The following is a 17,992-nucleotide window of genomic DNA, read 5'->3' as shown; positions in this document are numbered from 1 at the left end:
ATGTCACTATTCCTCCTAGTTCCATAACAGGGATTACCTGTGTTTTTTTTATTTTGAATAGATCAAAAGACAAAAACCTTGAAAATAAATATTAGATGTATATTTCAACTCAAAGTTTGCAGCTATTTTTTCCCTTGTCTTTTGGAAGCTAATTCTCCTTAAGATGTATATGTATGCATTTTTGCCTTGGCATACAAAATCCAACAGGTTTTCTCTTATAAATCTGGCAACAGTAGTAGTTTATGTATCTATTCCACAGGTGTATAATGTTGGTTTTTGAGATTCAGAAACAAGCTGTTTTTCTAGATCTCTTTACATCAACATAAGTTATGTTATGTGGCTATTAGTTGGAGGAATGAAGCAGCTGTCTCACTGACAAGACTGCAGGCATGTAGGTGCCTGGGAAGTCCCAGTGGAGTCAGTGTTATCCTGCAACCTGATTTCAGAGATTTGCCTCAGTATTTGAATGGTTGAAATCACTCTGATGTTTTTATGTTTTGGGATTTCTTTACAGAAATAACATGCTGCATTTTGCCTTCACTTTTGCAGGGCAAACCTATTGCTATTATTCATTATGATGACACTTCACAGATTAATTTCACTGATGATGTGATCAGTGCTGGTTCTGGGACCATTATCCTCTGCTGCTGTAGGAGTATCAACTACACAGCTCTTTTTACTGAAAAAACTAAAGGCCTGCGGGTGAGTTCCTTTTTTTAAATTTAAACATCACACAGACAAAGCGCTTTCAGATCCTTGACAGTACATAAAAACATTAGGGTGCATTTTCCATGCAGTGGTAAATAAAAATAATTACAGTATATGATTGCCCGATTGTTGATGGTTTGAAATGCTGGATATGGATTTGGGATTTTGTATAGTTCTTCATGGTGCTTTTCACACAGCATTGTTATATTTGTCAAAGTAAGGTTAGTAGACCAGATAACAAATGTGGGACAGGCCTCAGAAAACTGAAGAGTAGGGCATTTCTTTGTGGCGGCAGCTTCTGTTTCTACAATGATTATATTGTCTCTATGTTAAGCTATCAGGTAAAAAGTTTTCTGTGGGTCCTTCTAGCACTGCAATCTAAAAGTCAGTTTTCTTTATCTGTTTCATCCTCACTCTCTCCAATTACTGCAATGATGAGCTGTTACAGTCTCACTGCTAGAATTCATGCCTCAGTACAGCCCTCCTACTACAATGATGGACAAATACTAAGCCTGTTACTGCCATGATAACACAGTAGAACCCTTTCACTTTACCCAGTACAGTCCTTTTACTGTAAGAATTACCCAAGTAGAGCCCTTTTACTGCCAATATGACCTCAGTACAGCCAGTCGACAGTACCATTTAACACGTGTTGTTACTCACCTGTTGCTATTCCCTAACCCCCATTTCTCCCATAATAGTGTCATTATACCTGGTTGATGTCAGCACATTCCTTCCTTAGGCCTTTCCATCACTGCAATTTTGTGATTAGCTTGAGCTCCGTAAAAAGAAAACGTTCACCTACTAAATTGTTTGTCTTGTTTTGTCCGTGGATTCTCCTTCTTATATCCAATCTTTTTTGCTTTCTTATTACAGGAGAGGAGAATTTACTATAAAGGTAAGGCATTGCTGTTATTTCCCTTTTGAATCTACAAATAGAATTGTCCCATGCTGAGAGAAGGCAGCTGACAGGAGATGGTCACTAGCTTTAAAAACACATGAGGGAAGAAACAAAAGACCTTAAGCTGTTAATATCTGATTACATGTGATTGTAGTTTTTGCTACTAGATGGTAATGATCACGAGAATGATCACGATTTTTATAATGCCTCACTGGCCTTTGACCTGGTCATTCAAGATTCCCTTTTCTACACCACCTTATTTATTGAACTTACTTGAATGTTGTTTGATTCTTCACAAGTTTTTTCTACTTAAAGGTTGGAGACCTTATATTACTTATGAAATAAAAAAGTAGTAATCCTCCAATGTATTTAGGAGTTGAGAAAAAGTGAAGAATTCTACTATTAATCTCATCATTAGTCCCATTACTGAGTTAATTATGTAAGTGAGAGCTTGGAATATCTAGCAGGATTTTAGGTCCCCAAGACTACGGCTCAAGACCCTTGCTCTAATGCAACCCTCTGAAACTCAGCTTGCCTGGTGAGGGAAAGCCTGTGCACAAACATACCACACAAAAATATGTGCAGGTCAGTGAGAATGGAGAAAGGGGTGAATTCAAAATGCACATCCGGTATTCTTAGGGGTAGTGCCATTGACTATTCAGTCAATTACAGACAAGATAATTTTACAAGCATCTTGTACATTATATTTCAAAACAAATATGCTGTTGGTGTAATAATAAAAACACGCAAAATGTACTTTATTTATTTTAATACAGCTCGTGAAGACAATGATCATCAATTTAAGAAGGATGAAGAGTGCAAATCCAGGAATAGGTGGATTATTCTTGGTGAGTGATCAGAGTCGTTCAGAGGGTGAGCAGCAGCTCAATGGGAATCGCAAGCACTGGGATTTTAAATGGTAGAGTAAAGGAACTATCTGAGGCTCAATATATTTCTACTCGTCACAGACATGGCTAAAACAATACACGTTTAACCTGGGAATACTTACTGACACAGTGTTGTACTTCACGTCTACAAAGGACAGAATACAAGCTCCTTTAGATTTTTTTTCCAAAAAGGGTATTGTGATGGTATTCTGCTTCTGTTAAAGTCAATGCTGCTTTGCACAGAACGATACTATTGCATATACAGTACAATGCAATACATAGTTCACAAATTAAATATTGAGTTTTGACCCATTTCTTGTATAATGAATGGAAGAGTTGAAAAATATATCTATCTGAAATCAGAATGGGGAGGATGAGAACTAGAAGTAGATAACTTTGAGATCTAGGGCTTTATGTTTCTAAAAATCTTTTTTTTTCATTATCTTTCTCTTTTGCAGGTACTGTTTTTGCATTTCTTATTGTGATGGTCTTGATTGTCTTCTGGATAAAATGGTGAGTGGTGAGACTTAACAGCTTGCAATCTGTCAAGTCATTTACTTATATCTTCAATCACCCAGGCTTGTTGTAAGTGACATTAATGATGACATATCTGCCTATGCATCACAACAGAGTCTTAATGCAAGCTCCCATTTAGAAAACAAAAATAATTTAAAAAAAAAAAGATCTGGAAGAGTTGCAATAAAGATTGCTTAAATGGAGCCTAACCTCAGGGACTAACTGATGGAAAAAGCTGAAGAGAAATGTTTACTTGTCTGAATTGTGTAGTGCAACGTTATGGAAATTAAAGAGCACAATCCTCCACTGTTCCATTCCAGGCCCTGCAGGAAAGACCCCAATAAGAAGCCCGTGGAGAATGTGTAATCAAGCCATTACAAGCAGGCCTGGTAAATGTAACCTCATGCAGGACATAGTGTCGTTTCTCTGTGCAAGAAAGCAAGGAGTCTAATATTTTTCCTACTTGTTATGACTGGTCTACATTGATCATTTGTTAACTATTGATCATTTGTTACCAAGCACTGAAAGCAGACTTCACTTACATATATTTTTAATGGCCTGAATGATATTAAATATATCTCAATTTAATTCCATCCGTGCATCATTCTGGTTTTCTAACCACTTCATCCAATTCAGGTGGCAGGGGCACCGGAGCCTATCCCAGCAATCACCAAGTGCAAGACAGGATACACCCTGTACAGGACACCACTCCATTGCAAGACAGACACATAGACACAGACACAAATATGGACAAATATGGACACATACCAGGGCCAGTTAACTGTCTTTGGCCTGTGAGAGAACCTGGAGGAAACCCATACTGTATGTGAATACTAAAAGAGCATACAAACCCCACACATACAGTATAATATCCCAGGTCTGGAATTGAATCCAGGACCCCAACACTGTGAGGCAGTAGGTAGGTAGGTCCCTTTTCAGGCCATAAAAGCCTATCGGGAATGGGGGGGCAAAGGCCATCATTTTTCATTGACCTTTGGAACTGACGTGGTCAGCATCACGTTCCGGCCAGCCTACTACCCCCAGAAGGATTAACCCCCAGTACTCATTTGGAAAGCAGTAGACCTGGGAGCCATCTGGAAGGAGCCAGAGCAAGCTACATCACTTGCCCCTACTTGGGATTGAACCCTGGACCTTCCAGTCTGGAGCTAGATGCTCTTGGCGCCTGAGATACCATGGCTCCACTATGAGGCAGGAAAGCTAATCAAAGTGCCACTCAATACAATTAATACTTTTCATTAAAGATATTAAGGAAGTCCATACCAAATACACCATGAAAATGAAACCAATAGTTATTTTCCAGTGTGCCCCTGATATGAATGCACATTCTGAATTTTCAGAACACACATTCTGAAGAGTTCTGAATCCTGAACATTTTAATGTTCTTCTGAAATTTTACAGTGTTGTACTTTGTCTTTTCTTATTTTGCTCCACAGCATTTAAGAAATAAAGACCAGGACGTTGTTAGGAAGTCTCTTCCGGTGAAGCGTGGAGCTTTGCAGCACAAAATGTCCAGATGTTAATTTTTTTAATGAGCAATAAAATAAATTTAAAGGAAATAATTGGTTAATGATTTGCTTTTATTTAAATATATATATTAAAGGACATTTTGTAGTTCTGGATTGGGAAAATAAAGCATTTTTGTATTTTTAATTTGATGGTAATATTCAGTCTTACTGTAAGACAGTGGTTACTGTATGTGTAAGGGAATCATATCTTCTCAGGCCTGGGGAAATAAGCCTAAGAAATAAATAAAGGGATTGGTCCTGGGTGCTTAAATTAATATTTGTGAGCCCTGTAATGTATTAGTATACACATACAATAACTAAATTGCCCTTACAGTGGATGCTTTTTTCTTCCATTTGAAAAGTCTTACTTATATTTTTTTATAAAATGCAAAATTACATTAGTCTGAATACATTTTAAATAAAATAAACACAGCATTGTTAGTAAAACCCAAACAAGGGTTTGAATTGTGTGATACCACAGACAGTAGAACAACATTGTATTGTGGGCATTTCCATGAATGCTGATGGCAAAAATATATGTTATCAGATACTTTCAGAGAAAAATTATCAGGATCTGAGAAAATGCTTTATGGAGAAGCTGTTTCTTAGTCTATAATCATAGCCCAGAGATCAAAATTCTGTTGTTTTGTTGGTATTACTGTAAATTGCACATACTGTTGTTTCTAAGTTAGGAGGTTTTTCCATAAATGTTCTGTATTGAGTGTTCCTTGCTCTTTTCTGCGGAAACCTCTCCAGTAGTCCCACTCAAATGTGAGAATTTTCTCCACTATTAGTGGAGTTTCTCCACTTCTAGTTTAAAAAAGTGTGATACTTACTGTAACACCAATAGTTTAAAATGGATAGTTTCTGTATTATTGTCCATTATTAGGATACAGTTGCTTAAATACTGTACATTAACCAACAAAGCACCCTCAATCTGAAGTTTTCTTATTCTTATCTCAATGGGTCACTCTTTGGCTGTGGAGGGGAAATATAGTGGTGATATGATATGTCAACATTAACATGCTTATGCTATGCTTATGTTTAAAGGTTTGTGCTTAATATGTGTTTAACAAAGTGAGAAGTGGTTTTGCTGAAGCTGGTGTCTAATGTACAACGTTAGCCTGTAAGCAGAATTTTATACCTAACAGAGATGCCTATTACATTAATAAAATGAATTTGGTTTTGGAAGTGGGATGACAATTGGAAATTAAAGAAGACAATGAAAAAAAAAAAGTAAGCCACCTGAAAAAAATAATAAAGAAGGCCACATTCACCTTTTCTGTGGAGAACTGTATGGAACATGCATATGATCATCCATGGTGAAAATTAAAAAGGAACAGTAAAATAGGCAATCTCTGAAAGCTTTTCCAGCTTTGCATTATTTTTTTTTCTTTTTACTTTTCAGCATGGAAGTAACCTGTACTTGTTTCTTCACAGCTCCCCTGTCTAATTAAGCAATATGATAGCAGTATGGTGTAACTGATTCAGAGCAGCGAATGAGACTCCCTATGACTAGCAGGTTAATGCATTTCAGGTTTTATAAATGGTTTTCAAAAAAAATACCTGGAATGTTTATGGCCTTTACCTTTTTTTAAGGGTAACTGTACAGAAACAAGTGAATTTAATGCTGTTGTAAACATCACTTTTCTGTTCCAACAGAACAGAAATAAACCAAAATATTGTAATACTTTCTATTACTGGGAAAAAACATTTTCAATTGGCTTACAGTGCTATCAGATATTGTTTTTTTCATATTGTATTTACTATGAAATTTACAATAAAAATGCTGCATTTACAGAACAGGTTTTCCTGTATGAGCTTTTCATTTCACAAGTGCACTCTTAAATATTTTAAAATATGCATCTTCTCCCATTTGTTTAAATAGCCCATGCTACTGAAAATGGATTTTCACATTCTGTAGCAATTTCTGAATAAATTAATATATATATGTGTGTGTGTCCAACTAAACAGCTTCACTGCCAAGCGAGTGCCCTCTGATTGATCTCCAGCATTAACCTGTAACTACGTATAATTAATGCTGGCAAATACAGTGCATTTTCTCAATAATGTAAACTCCTACCAATAGATGGTAAGTATCACTACAGACATCAAATCTTCAGCTTATATTTTGTTTTGGATGTCCTGAAAATTATTTGTCAAAGCCATGAAAAGGACACAGGAAATAGTGTCACAAGTAAGTCTTATGTAAATTCCCCTTTTCCATCTCTTATCTGTTAGCAAGAAGCTGCTTATTCCTCATAATGCAAGCTCATGCATCATTCAATCCTGAAAACAGGAGCACAAATCCGGTCTAAGCCTAGTAAGGGATACGACAGCATCACAGATGACTTAAACACATACGATAGCTGAATCTAGCAAATATGTCAGTGTCGGATGGAAAGAAACTGAAGCAGCGAGGGAAAACTCACATGAATACAGGGGGGTCATACAAGCTCCTCATATAAGATGTTTGGGCAGAAAAACAGTCACTAATACGGGAGGAACATTCAAAGAAGGTGCCTGCACCCAGAAAACACACACAAACTCAAAAGGAACATGCAAATTCCACACAGAAGGACCCAAGAGCTCAGTAACATGGTTGCTGTGTTTACTTGCATGGGAATCACACATCTTCTTTAAGTCTGAGAACACAGTGAAAATGAAGGTGTAAGACATTTTTGTGGATACAAAACATATTAAAAGGATGCCCCAGAGTGGGAGAAAGAGCACAGGTTCCAAGTAATATTAAAACACATTGAAAAAAAAGAGACAATAAACACTTTAATGGAAAATACATTTTCTAAATAATGTAAACCCCTAGCAATAGCAATCACAAGAATTTTACAATCTTGATCTGCCTGAAAACTGTGGAATACAGTATTTGTAAGCTTTTTCAAACAAACTGATTTGGTTATATGGTCTGCAGCTGGTGCAGGTCCTTAGGTAAGATGAATAAAAAAATGTATTACTCATGACAGTATATCCAATATAGCTTACACACAAAACAATATTATTATTTTTTTGTTAGAACAGAACATGTTCACTTATAAAAAAAAATCTAATTTGACTAGAATTAAGAAAATGTGGTGGCTCTCATAATATGTGAATCAAAAATAAGACTCTCATTTCAGAGCAGTGATCCAGTTCAGGTTTTATAGACCGCATTCTCTTGTACTAAAGAAGAGGTGTAACATTAAACATGTCCTTCATGTTACTGTAACCCCTTGTCAGCAAGACTAAATGTACTCAGAACGATGTAACAAGCATTTACAATCCAGCACCTGGTGTGAGATTACATAAGGCTCCATCATCAGTGCTTGTTGTTTATAATTCTTTGAAAGAGCTGGCAGCTCAGAATGCCCTGACATGCTTATCACATGTCATCTATCTTATTTATAGGGCCTCCTGTACTAACCTGCTAGCCTCTCATAGCCAGGGATGCTCATACAGTATCTGCCACTCACACAGTGACCTTATTACGGCTTGATGGTCGGCTGGATTTCAGGTTGTGTCCTTTACCCAGCTGAGGTGAGTCGTCCTCCTTCAGGGGCATTGGGGCCACCAGCAGTCCACCATGGGCTCCTCTCTCCACCCTGCCCTGCTCTGTGGCCAGATTAACCCAGTTCTGCTGGTTGGCCAGCTTGTTGCTGAAGGTCTTGAGCTTGGGAGAGTGTCGGCAGCTAGAAGCGGAATTGGTGGGCACACAGGGTTTCCAGCCAGACAGGGACATGTAGCCCATCTTAGGCCTCTCTTCAGCTTTGGCCTCTTGGGACCTGTGGTAGAAGGTGCTAGCCAAGCCTTCCTTGATCTTCTTCCAGCCCAGGTGGTACATCTCCATGAGGTTGAGCAGCAAAGAGATGGAAGCCACCGTCAGCATGAAGATGATGAAGACGTTCTTCTCCGTGGGCCGGGAGACAAAGCAGTCCACAACGTTGGGACAAGGCCAGCGGCTGCATTTGTACATGGCCTGAAGGAAGACGCCGTAGATGAAGTACTGGCCCAGGATGAAGCCCACCTCAAAGAGTGTCCGCGCCAGGATGCTGCACACATAGGTGTGGAGCAAGGAGCCGCGTAGTCTGAAACGAGAGGCCTGCTCCTCCCCAGGGACACGTTTGCCATCCCTGACGATGATCAGCAGGTCCCTCTCCCCCTTCTCCTGCTCTGCCTCCCGCCTCTTCTGCTCCATGCGCACATGGTGCAGCGCGTGGCCCATGTAGACCAGTGAGGGCGTGGACACGAAGACGATCTGCAGGACCCAGTAGCGCACGTGCGAGATGGGGAAGGCATGGTCGTAGCACAGGTTCTGGCAGCCGGGCTGCTGCGTGTTGCAGGTGAAGCCCGACTGCTCGTCCCCCCACACGTTCTCTATGGCCGCGCCCAGCACTAGCATGCGGAAGATGAACAGGACGGTCAGCCACACCTTGCCCACCATGGTGGAGTGCTCGTGGACCTGTTCCAGGACTTTCAGCAGGAAAGTCCAGTCGCCCATTGCCCCCCTGACCTGTCCGAGTACTGCTGACAACACACTGGACCTGTGTGGAAAGAGAGTGGACCCCTGAGGCAAAAAGAAAAACTCAATCATCGGAATGTAGAACACACAGGCCAGCACAATACCGCATAGCATCGCATAGCATAGCACAGGGCACCGCAGTACATCACAGCATAGCATTGCACAACACAACACAGTACAACGCAGCACAGTGCAGTGACACACAACATAGCATAGCACAGGGCAGCATACAGTACTGTATTCAATATAGCCAAGCACAGCATTGCATTGCATAATTTAGTACAGCACAGAACAGCACAGTGCAGCACAGTACAAGATAGCATAGCACAACACAGCATTTTATCACAGATGGCACTTTGGAGTTTGTGTTAATGGAACAGTCACAGCTACTAGAGAATTTCTTTCTCCAATGCAGGCTGTGGTCCTGGAAATCTGTATGGAAATTTCTCTATCAACACTTCAACAAAACCCAGTAAAATCAGGGGCAATTATTATAATAAGATATAGGTGTACTTTGGGATGGAAATAAAAGGCACTCCTTTAGACAAAGAGACGTGGGTATCTAACACAAATCACCTATTAACATTGTTGAAGCCAGTGTCCTGGACTTCTTCAGGAAAGACTAAATGAATCGTGGAAAATCTCACTCAGAGATTTGTGTCTTTTTTTTTGCTATGTTAACTTCACATTGACATCTTTATACCCATCCCCACGTCTTTGAACATAAATTAGTCATTTCTGTGTCTCTGGGGAGAGTAAGTACAATCTCTGTTTCATCTCCAAGTGCACAGTTTGTACTTGCAAAGGAAATCTAAACAAATTAAAATAAGCATAATTGAATAGTTAATCAGGTTGAGAGATTTCTGAAGGAGATATAACCAGAGATAAGCCTTTAAATCCATATATTTGGAATGTGCAAAACATTATGTATTAAATACCATGCCTGCTTAATGTGAAGTATAATCACAGTATTAAATTTACAGAACAGCAACCTCAGGCATCAATGTCTAAAATGGACCATTTGAACTATTGAATCATGTGTTCAAATTTGTTTCACTTCAGCATCTTCTGTCCAATGCTCTGTATAGGAAATTTCCTTGAACATTTTGTGATTATATGAAGGTTTCTAGTGTCTAGTGCATTCACAAGCTAGTTAATATTTTTTTATAACAAACAAATAAAGAGCTAAACTGTAGTTCAATTGACCTATCACTAATTCATTAATCTGAATTACCAAACAATTTCTTCAGAAGAACCAATGAAATCAGGTTTAGCAAGACCTAGACTAAACTGTTATAGATGCTTGTGCACACAGATGCAAATCTTGAATAACAATGGGTATCATCAGCTGAGCAAGTAACATCTAGAGCAACTCAGCAGGTAGGTGTTACTGTACATCTAGAGTTTCAACATGTTTGATTACTACTTGACCAGAAACTGTTCATCTTTTATTTTTGACACTGAACAAAAACCAGAAATTCCAGAAATCCAAGAGACACATTCATCAACAACATCATCACTGTTTCTGAAGACAAAAAGCTAAATCTGAGGATTCTGACATCTCTTGTGGAGTGTTATTAGCTGGAAATAGTTAAGAAGGGTTGAAAGTGAGGAGGGGTTAGAGAGTCTGTTGATGAAGGTAAAAGAAGAAAGTGCAAAATCTGGCCTGCTGCTTAACATAAAAAAATGAAGATTACGTCAACGGCTCATATTAATACTTTGCAAACAGATGGAGAAGAAGTGGAGGTAGTGACAGATTTTATTTTCTTGGGCTCAAGGATCTCAGCAGATGGTGATTGTAGCCATGAAATCTAGTCACTTGCTTCTTGGGAGGAAAGCTATGGCAAATCTGGATAAGACATTAAAATGCAAAGACATTACATTGTCAACCAAGATCCATATAGTGAAAGCTACGGTCTTCCGTAGTAACATATGGACGTGAGAGTTGGACTATAAGTAAGGTTGTGCGTCAGACAATCGATGCTTTTCAACTGTGGTGTTTGGAGAAAATTGTTGAGAGTTACTTGGACTGCATAAAGATCAAATCAGTCAATACTCAAGGAAATAAACACAGATTGTTCATTGGAAGGATTGATAGTAAAACTAAATCTCAAATACTTTGGCCATATAATGCAAGGACAGGATTCAATGGAGAAGACTCTGATGTTGGGAAACATTGAAGTGAAAAGAAAAAGGGGGTGGCAGAGGTTAAGATGGATAGATAGTATAACTGAAGTAATGAATATGAATTTTCAAGAGCTCAGAGAAGCAGTTGTTGACAGATAGGTCTGGCATCATAAAGTCCGTGAGGTCACGAAGAGTCGGACTCGACTAAATGACTAAACACACAGTGTTAAGAAGGGGCTCATGGTTCCCTTGTTTAAATGAATCAGGTGAGACATCATGGGTAACAGTACCAGAAAAATCTTATTGCTACAACTCTAATACTGTATTCAATAGTTCCAGCAAATTCTAATTATGAAGAAATTAGCTGATGAACATAAAGCATTACAGATGTCAAAAAGATGTAGGAGAAAGGAAATGTGAGATTAGAATTTGATCTCCTTCCGAGTTACTTCTAAATGACGTCCAAAAGACTTCACTTCCTGGTCAAATGTCACTCTTCTGTAGCCGTCTGACCTTTGCTCCAGATAGCCTGAACTGTGTTTGGAAGAGATCACTGGATCACACAACACTGAAAGGGGCACTGGTCATGTCTAATGCAAGTTTGGATTAATATTTAAGAAAGAACAAGACCTCTGAAAAGGCAACTCCATCAAGAATTCCATTCTGCTGTCAGAAATTGCGGGTCTGTGGCTCTACCTTTTTCTCCCTCTCAATAACACTGTCTGCAACTTAGTTTCAACTTGTTTTATTAAAACTTGATTTTCAGGAGTCACTTGTACAAGATGTCCAGTAGAAGGGTAATAATATTCTGCTCAGTCTCAAGGGAAAAAAAAACAAACATTCTAGGCACATAATGAGCAGATATAGCAGATACAGAATGGACAGGTTTAAGTATCCATGTCAGTTCATATGAAGGCTCAAGAATAAAATGTAGTTTGGGTTGTCTTATTAGGCTCCAGTATTTCTAGGTATCACTTAGATCTGTAGAAGCCCCTATCTAGGTGCGATTGGTTTATTCTTCCTTAGTTTTCTCTCACACTCTTCAGCCAACACAAATAGATACATTTCGACTTGTTTTTCAGCCTACATCATGTTACATAACAGGCTCCCAATCTTGGTCCTGAAGGCCCAGACGGCTCTGGTTTTCATTCCATCTGATCTTAATTACTTTATTGAAGCCTTAGTTTAACTAACAAGTTACTTGCTTGGACTATGTGTAAGTCTTTCTTTCTACTCTGACTTTGGGATTTTATTTTACTTATGAAATTTGAGAATTGAGCACCATGATGGTGCAGTGATTAGCATTTTAAGGTTCAATTGTGGACCTGGGGTGCTATCTGCGTAGAGTTTGTATGTTCTTCTCAACTTCACTTGTGTTTCCTCTGGGTCCTCTGGTTTCCTCCTACAAACCAAAAACATACTGGTATATTAATTAGCTTCTGAGAATAATGGCCCTGGTTTGAGTTTGGCTATGTTTGTGTCTGTGTCTGCCCTGTGATAGACTGGCATCCCATCCAGGCTATATCCTGTCTTGTGCCTGTTGGTTTGTAAAATAGGCTCCCTTAATTGGAAGAGCTGGTAAGAAAAAGAATGGATGTAATGTGATAGTTAACAGGTGACCTCCAGTTCATTTAAGAGCTGGAAGCTCTGTCAAAACAGTTCACATTAATCCTATTATCAGGTGAAATAGGTTTAATTGCAAAACTGAAACCTTGGCTGGAACAAAACCCAGCAGGTCTGTGGGCCTCCAGGACCAGGATGGAGAAACCTCTGGGTTCAGTGCAATGGGGCCACAAAAAAACTAGATTTGTGTGTGTGAGGAGTTCTCATATAATGAAGATTGAGAAAAAGGAGAGGAGGCGTTTCAAGAAACAGTTCCAATAAAGTAATTTAGGTTTAAAATAACATACTGTAGAAGAAATGCTGCTGTAACAACCTTTCTTAAAAAAATGCATGACGTGTGCTTCAAACAAAAAGTAAACAAACATACATAAGTGTCTTATTTTATGTATTTATGTCTTATTGTCTTATTGTCTTATTATCTTATTTTCTTTCTTTTGGTAATTCAAATAACTTTTTTCAGCAGTAAATGTAGTTCGACATATTCTGACACTCTGTATACTTTTTATGTTTCTGTAAAACTACTTAGACCATATTTTCCTATATTGTAACCTCATTATTTTAGGAGTGAACTTGCTTTAAGCCTTTAAACTTTAACATTTAGTTTGTAGTGTACTGTACACAGTTCACAGCTTGTACAATTCTTTCATAATCTGCTTTTTAAAAATTCTAAACTATGACTGCAGACTCAAGATTTAGAGATTTAAAGCATACATCGTAAGTAACTGTATTATGACACAATTGTCTAGTGGCTCTGTGACATCTGTTCCCTGAATTACTGTATATCCCAGTTGTTGGAAAAGTCTAGTTTAATAAGACCATATTTCCAAGTAAGGGCCCTTACAAAAATGGAATACTAAGCAACCATTAACCATTGCAACCATATCAGTTTCTGCTTCAGTATTTTCACTCCTACATCCCTACAGATTCCAATTTATGCACGGTAAATGTAACCTCTCAATAATATAAAACCTCCTGTGTTACATACAGTACTTTCTCTTCCTCATCATACAGTAGGCTATGTGTGTACATACATACAACTAGTGTTTAATCATACTTCAGTTTTTTGCTTCGGTTCTCTACCTTTCCTATGCAGAGAGCCTTTCCAAAAAACATGTACATTTCTTAATTTTACATTCAATCCCTCTCACCATCCTTAGCCTTTATTCCTATAACATCATTATCTGTTAATGCTATAGCCTTGAGATAATGCACCTTGTTCCTTATTCTTCTAGCACTAAGGTATAAGAAATGACCTTTGAGTTCCCTGCCCTACCAAGTTTAAATACTGTACTCCTCCATACCTCAGTGTCTCTCAGATTCAAGTACAAACTGTCATTGAAACTTCCATTTACATTCACACAGACACTCACATATGCCAATGATAGACTATCCTGCCATCATTCTGATTTTTCTAAAACCTTCAATGTATACTGATTGGTTATTCAAGTGAAATTAAGTGTTTTTATTGGTGTCTAGGTATGGGGCAGCTATGATATAAATGACCATTCCAATTAATATAAACACATCCAATGTCTTTTAACCTGCTAGTCTTTAGATCTGAGGAGCAATAAAAGTCTAGACTGTCATATTTAACAGATTAGCTTCACTCTCTACATAGATCACATAGTTTAAAGGTTAATATGATAAGTTTCGCTGATCGAAACAAAACCCTTCATTCTTAAACTACATGCAGGGGGAAATAAAGGTCACACTGACAGACAGATTAGGTAGCAGACTTACCTTATAAAACACAGAAAAAATGAAGCAGGATGTTATGTAACCCAAATAGAACCCCAGCACAGAAAGACAAGGGTAAGGATAGATTAACTAATAATTGCAGACTGAGTGTAAAATCTTCTCATCTTCATCCAGCTGCACAGCTGACTGGCACTAGGGATCCTTGTCCCGTAAACTCAATGCTGTGCTCATCCTGTGACACCCCTTACCTAAAATATCCCCCATTGTTTGAATGCCTATTTTAGATCTTAGAGTATTTGAAAATTAGGGGGGAGAGGCAGCTGTCGCGCTTATTGAACAATAAAAGTATTCCATTGTCAGGCACCCTTCCCCCTTTAACTTAACCACATGACTGACAGAGGCAGAGCTACCCAGGCACAGAGCTGTGCCCTATGGTGTGAGATTATTATTAGCATTGCAGTGCATGGTTGCTTAACCTTTGACCCTGCCACCAGGACCACAGCCTGTATTAAGCTTGTATTACCGCAGTGAAAATAAACATACTTCCTCAAATTAATTAGACACTTTCTATGCTTCCCATCTTTCTAAGCCCAAAATGGTTTTCCAAACTGGACAGTGACTGAATAGATTTTACTGGAAAATCAAAATTTCCCAAATTAAGCTTTCAACTATACTATACAAAAGAATAAAAAGCAATTCATGATTTCCCTCGAACTCCAGATTTTAGTCAAAAGCTTAAACCAGAATCAGTTGGATCCAACCTCTTGGATGGAATAAGACCAATTTAGTAGCCCAGTTTAACTACAGCATCTTCCTCTTCTTGGTAATTCTGCTAAGAAATTAGGTTGTTTAAAACAATCCATGTATCTCATCCACAATAGAAGCATGGCTTAAGATCCACCAAATTCTTCAAAAAAAAGTTTAATTCTCTTTGCTTGCTTCTTGCTTGCAAAATTAGCACAATTATATTCCCTTTCCCAAAACCAGTTATGTACATGCAGTTATGTCAGGTACTGTAAGTAAAGCAAAAATTACTTTAATTTCAGTATTACCTTATTATTCAAAGTTTTCACTGTATTCCTTAATCAGTCAGGAAATGGGCACGTTGTCCAAAATATACAGAATCGATGCTGCATTAGACATTGCAAAGTAGCTATTTTTTGGGAAGTGAGCTTCTGATTTTTCTTTAGACAACTCATTACAATTCTGGACTTCTGAATGTTTTAAAACTTTTAAATGTTCAAATAATTAAAAAATCCAGTTATTCAGTACAAAGTTTTACACCACATACTCTACATTTCACTCAAGGGATGCTTTCTCTTATGGGACTTGGCAATACTAAAATATGTCAACGCAGCAGTGAATTAGTACCTGACAATCACCTACTGTACATACTGTACTTTCAGGAAATGCTACCCTGCTTTTCAGTTCTGGTCTCACTTTACATTAACCCTGTCTGACATCCTTGGCACGTGTATTCCTCTTGACGCTGTGTTAGGTTTTATTGGGCATCCCAGTAAGCTCAAAGTCTCAAAATACTCTTCCAGTGTCTTACTCCTGTCATGTACTGTAGCTAATATGTTTATATTATTTAACTGCAGGATAAATAAAAATGATTTCTCTTTCATAATGGACATTAAGACTGAAAATCTTTTGCTTGAGAAACCTTTTATGTCTGTAATCAAATGCTATACTTGGTTGCCATTCATGAATTATTTTAATTTGGATGGGATGAATGCCTAACCATTTATTACTAATAGTATTAGATTTTGTATTTATTCTCTGATCCTGAATATATTGGCTCCCCTCTTCATCTTTATTCTATTTTCCTTCATTTGCTATTTTTGCCTTTACTTATTGCTGAAGTATCTATTCTTGCTTATTCTGTTTTTATTGTGTGATTTGCACAGTATGTTTTTTATTTTCGACTCAATGGCCTTTGGGGAGTTGTAATGTATGTTTTATGTATTATGTAAATACAAAGAAAAAAAATAGTTCCAGGCATTGGAAATCGAATGCTTATCATCCAAGGAAGGCTTTGGATGAATGTGTCAGTCAATTTATAACATGGGCCTTTTGCAGTCCCTTACTATTTCATGTCATACATGCAGGTGTCTGCTTATGCTTGTGTTCTTTTTATCTCATGACAGTTTGCCAAACAAAGGTTTAACAAGTTGCACTCCTATCTAATTTACTCAGGACTAGCAGCAAACAGACAATAAAACGTCCACAAGAGGATGTTTATAGTACTGAAGATGTCAAAGGGGGATCAAATCCAGTATGTGCAAGTGTGGAGCATTTATTTTGTGAATCAGGAAAAAGAGATGGTTAGTGCAAGAGTGATAGCGGCTATGAAGGAGATGGACCGGTAACACTGGCAGAAAATGGAGAGTAGGCATTTTGTACCTGTAAGATAGCTTAGTAAAGCACAATCTGGGTACAGAGGATTGTGGGTAAAAAAACAGGACAGATAATAATAATAATTACTTAAACTTATATAGCGCTTTTCTGGATACTCCACTCAAAGCGCTTTACAGGTAATGGGGACTCCCCTCCACCACAACCTGGATGATGCGATGGCAGCCATAGTGCACCAGAACGCTCACCACACATCAGCTATCAGTGGGGAGGAGAGCAGAGTAATGAAGCCAATATGTCAATATCATAGAGGGGGATTGTTAGGAGGCCATGATTGATAAAGGCCGATGGGAAACTTGTCCAAGACGTCAGGGTACACCCCGTACTCTTTTCGAAAAACGCCCTGGGATTTTTAATAACCACAGAGAGTCAGGACCTCGGTCTTACGTCTCATCCGAAGGACGGCACCTGTTTACAGTATAGTGTCTCCATCACTACACTGGGGCATTAGGACCCACATGAGCCGCAGGGTGAGCGCTCCCTGCTGGCCTCACTAACACCTCTTCCAGCAGCAACCTTAGTTATTCCCAGGAGGTCTCCCATCCAGGTACTGTCCAGACTCATACCTGCTTAGCTTCAGAGGGTTGCCAGTTGTGAATTGCAGGGTGATATGGCTGCTAGATCCATCACATCCAATAATGAATTGGATGTGATGTGAGAGACATGCAAAAGACCGACATACTGCGATGTGGCTCTTACTAGATACAGTAGGACCTTCTACAACCTGCTCTGATTCTTCCATCTCTGTTGACATCAATCACTACAAATACAACTGCAACAATACCTCCCTGCCTCCTTCCCCCCCTCCCTCTGAATCTGTCCTGCTCTGCTGTCACATTCCTTTATTCACCAGCACCTCCTATGGGAGTCTCTGGAACTTCCATTCCTTTTCCATCTCACAGAGAAGCTGGGTCGGTTATAATTCTGAGAGGTGGGTAACAGTATGTGCAGGAGTATGTAGTTGCACTACTCCTACATTCTGTCGTCTGCCTGGAAAGGATCATTGACACCACACTCAGAGCAACACTAAGGCAAACATTTTTCCCACTAACAAGGCTTGATTGTTCAAGGTGTA

The 17,992-nt window shown here is 38.7% G+C and overlaps 1 protein-coding gene across 2 annotated transcripts; it reads right to left on the bottom strand.

Moving 5' to 3' along the window:
• Window positions 1-7,617: 7,617 nt before the first annotated feature.
• LOC102683448 (gap junction alpha-5 protein-like) lies at window positions 7,618-14,684 on the bottom strand. 2 transcript variants are annotated; one of them, XM_015348868.2, is made up of 2 exons: window positions 14,542-14,684; window positions 7,618-9,096 (listed from the first exon to the last, which is right to left on the bottom strand). In XM_015348868.2, exon 2 carries the CDS (start codon window positions 9,028-9,030, stop codon window positions 8,002-8,004), a length of 1,029 nt encoding a protein of 342 aa, XP_015204354.1. In that variant the 5' UTR covers window positions 9,031-9,096; window positions 14,542-14,684; the 3' UTR covers window positions 7,618-8,001. The 2 variants fall into 2 exon arrangements, with proteins under 2 accessions (XP_015204354.1, XP_015204355.1); XM_015348869.2 differs by having other exon boundaries at window positions 7,618-9,073.
• Window positions 14,685-17,992: the final 3,308 nt, after the last annotated feature.

This window comes from Lepisosteus oculatus, chromosome 11 (assembly GCF_040954835.1).
Source record: "Lepisosteus oculatus isolate fLepOcu1 chromosome 11, fLepOcu1.hap2, whole genome shotgun sequence".
NCBI lineage: Eukaryota > Metazoa > Chordata > Actinopteri > Semionotiformes > Lepisosteidae > Lepisosteus > Lepisosteus oculatus.
Note: the sequence above shows the minus strand (reverse complement) of the source record. Positions and strands in the feature narration are given on the sequence as shown.

What these genes read in the sequence shown, in the direction of transcription:
- LOC102683448 (XM_015348868.2), bottom strand. Translation starts at nt 9,030, where the DNA reads ATGGGCGACTGGACTTTCCTGCTGAAAGTCCTGGAACAGGTCCACGAG.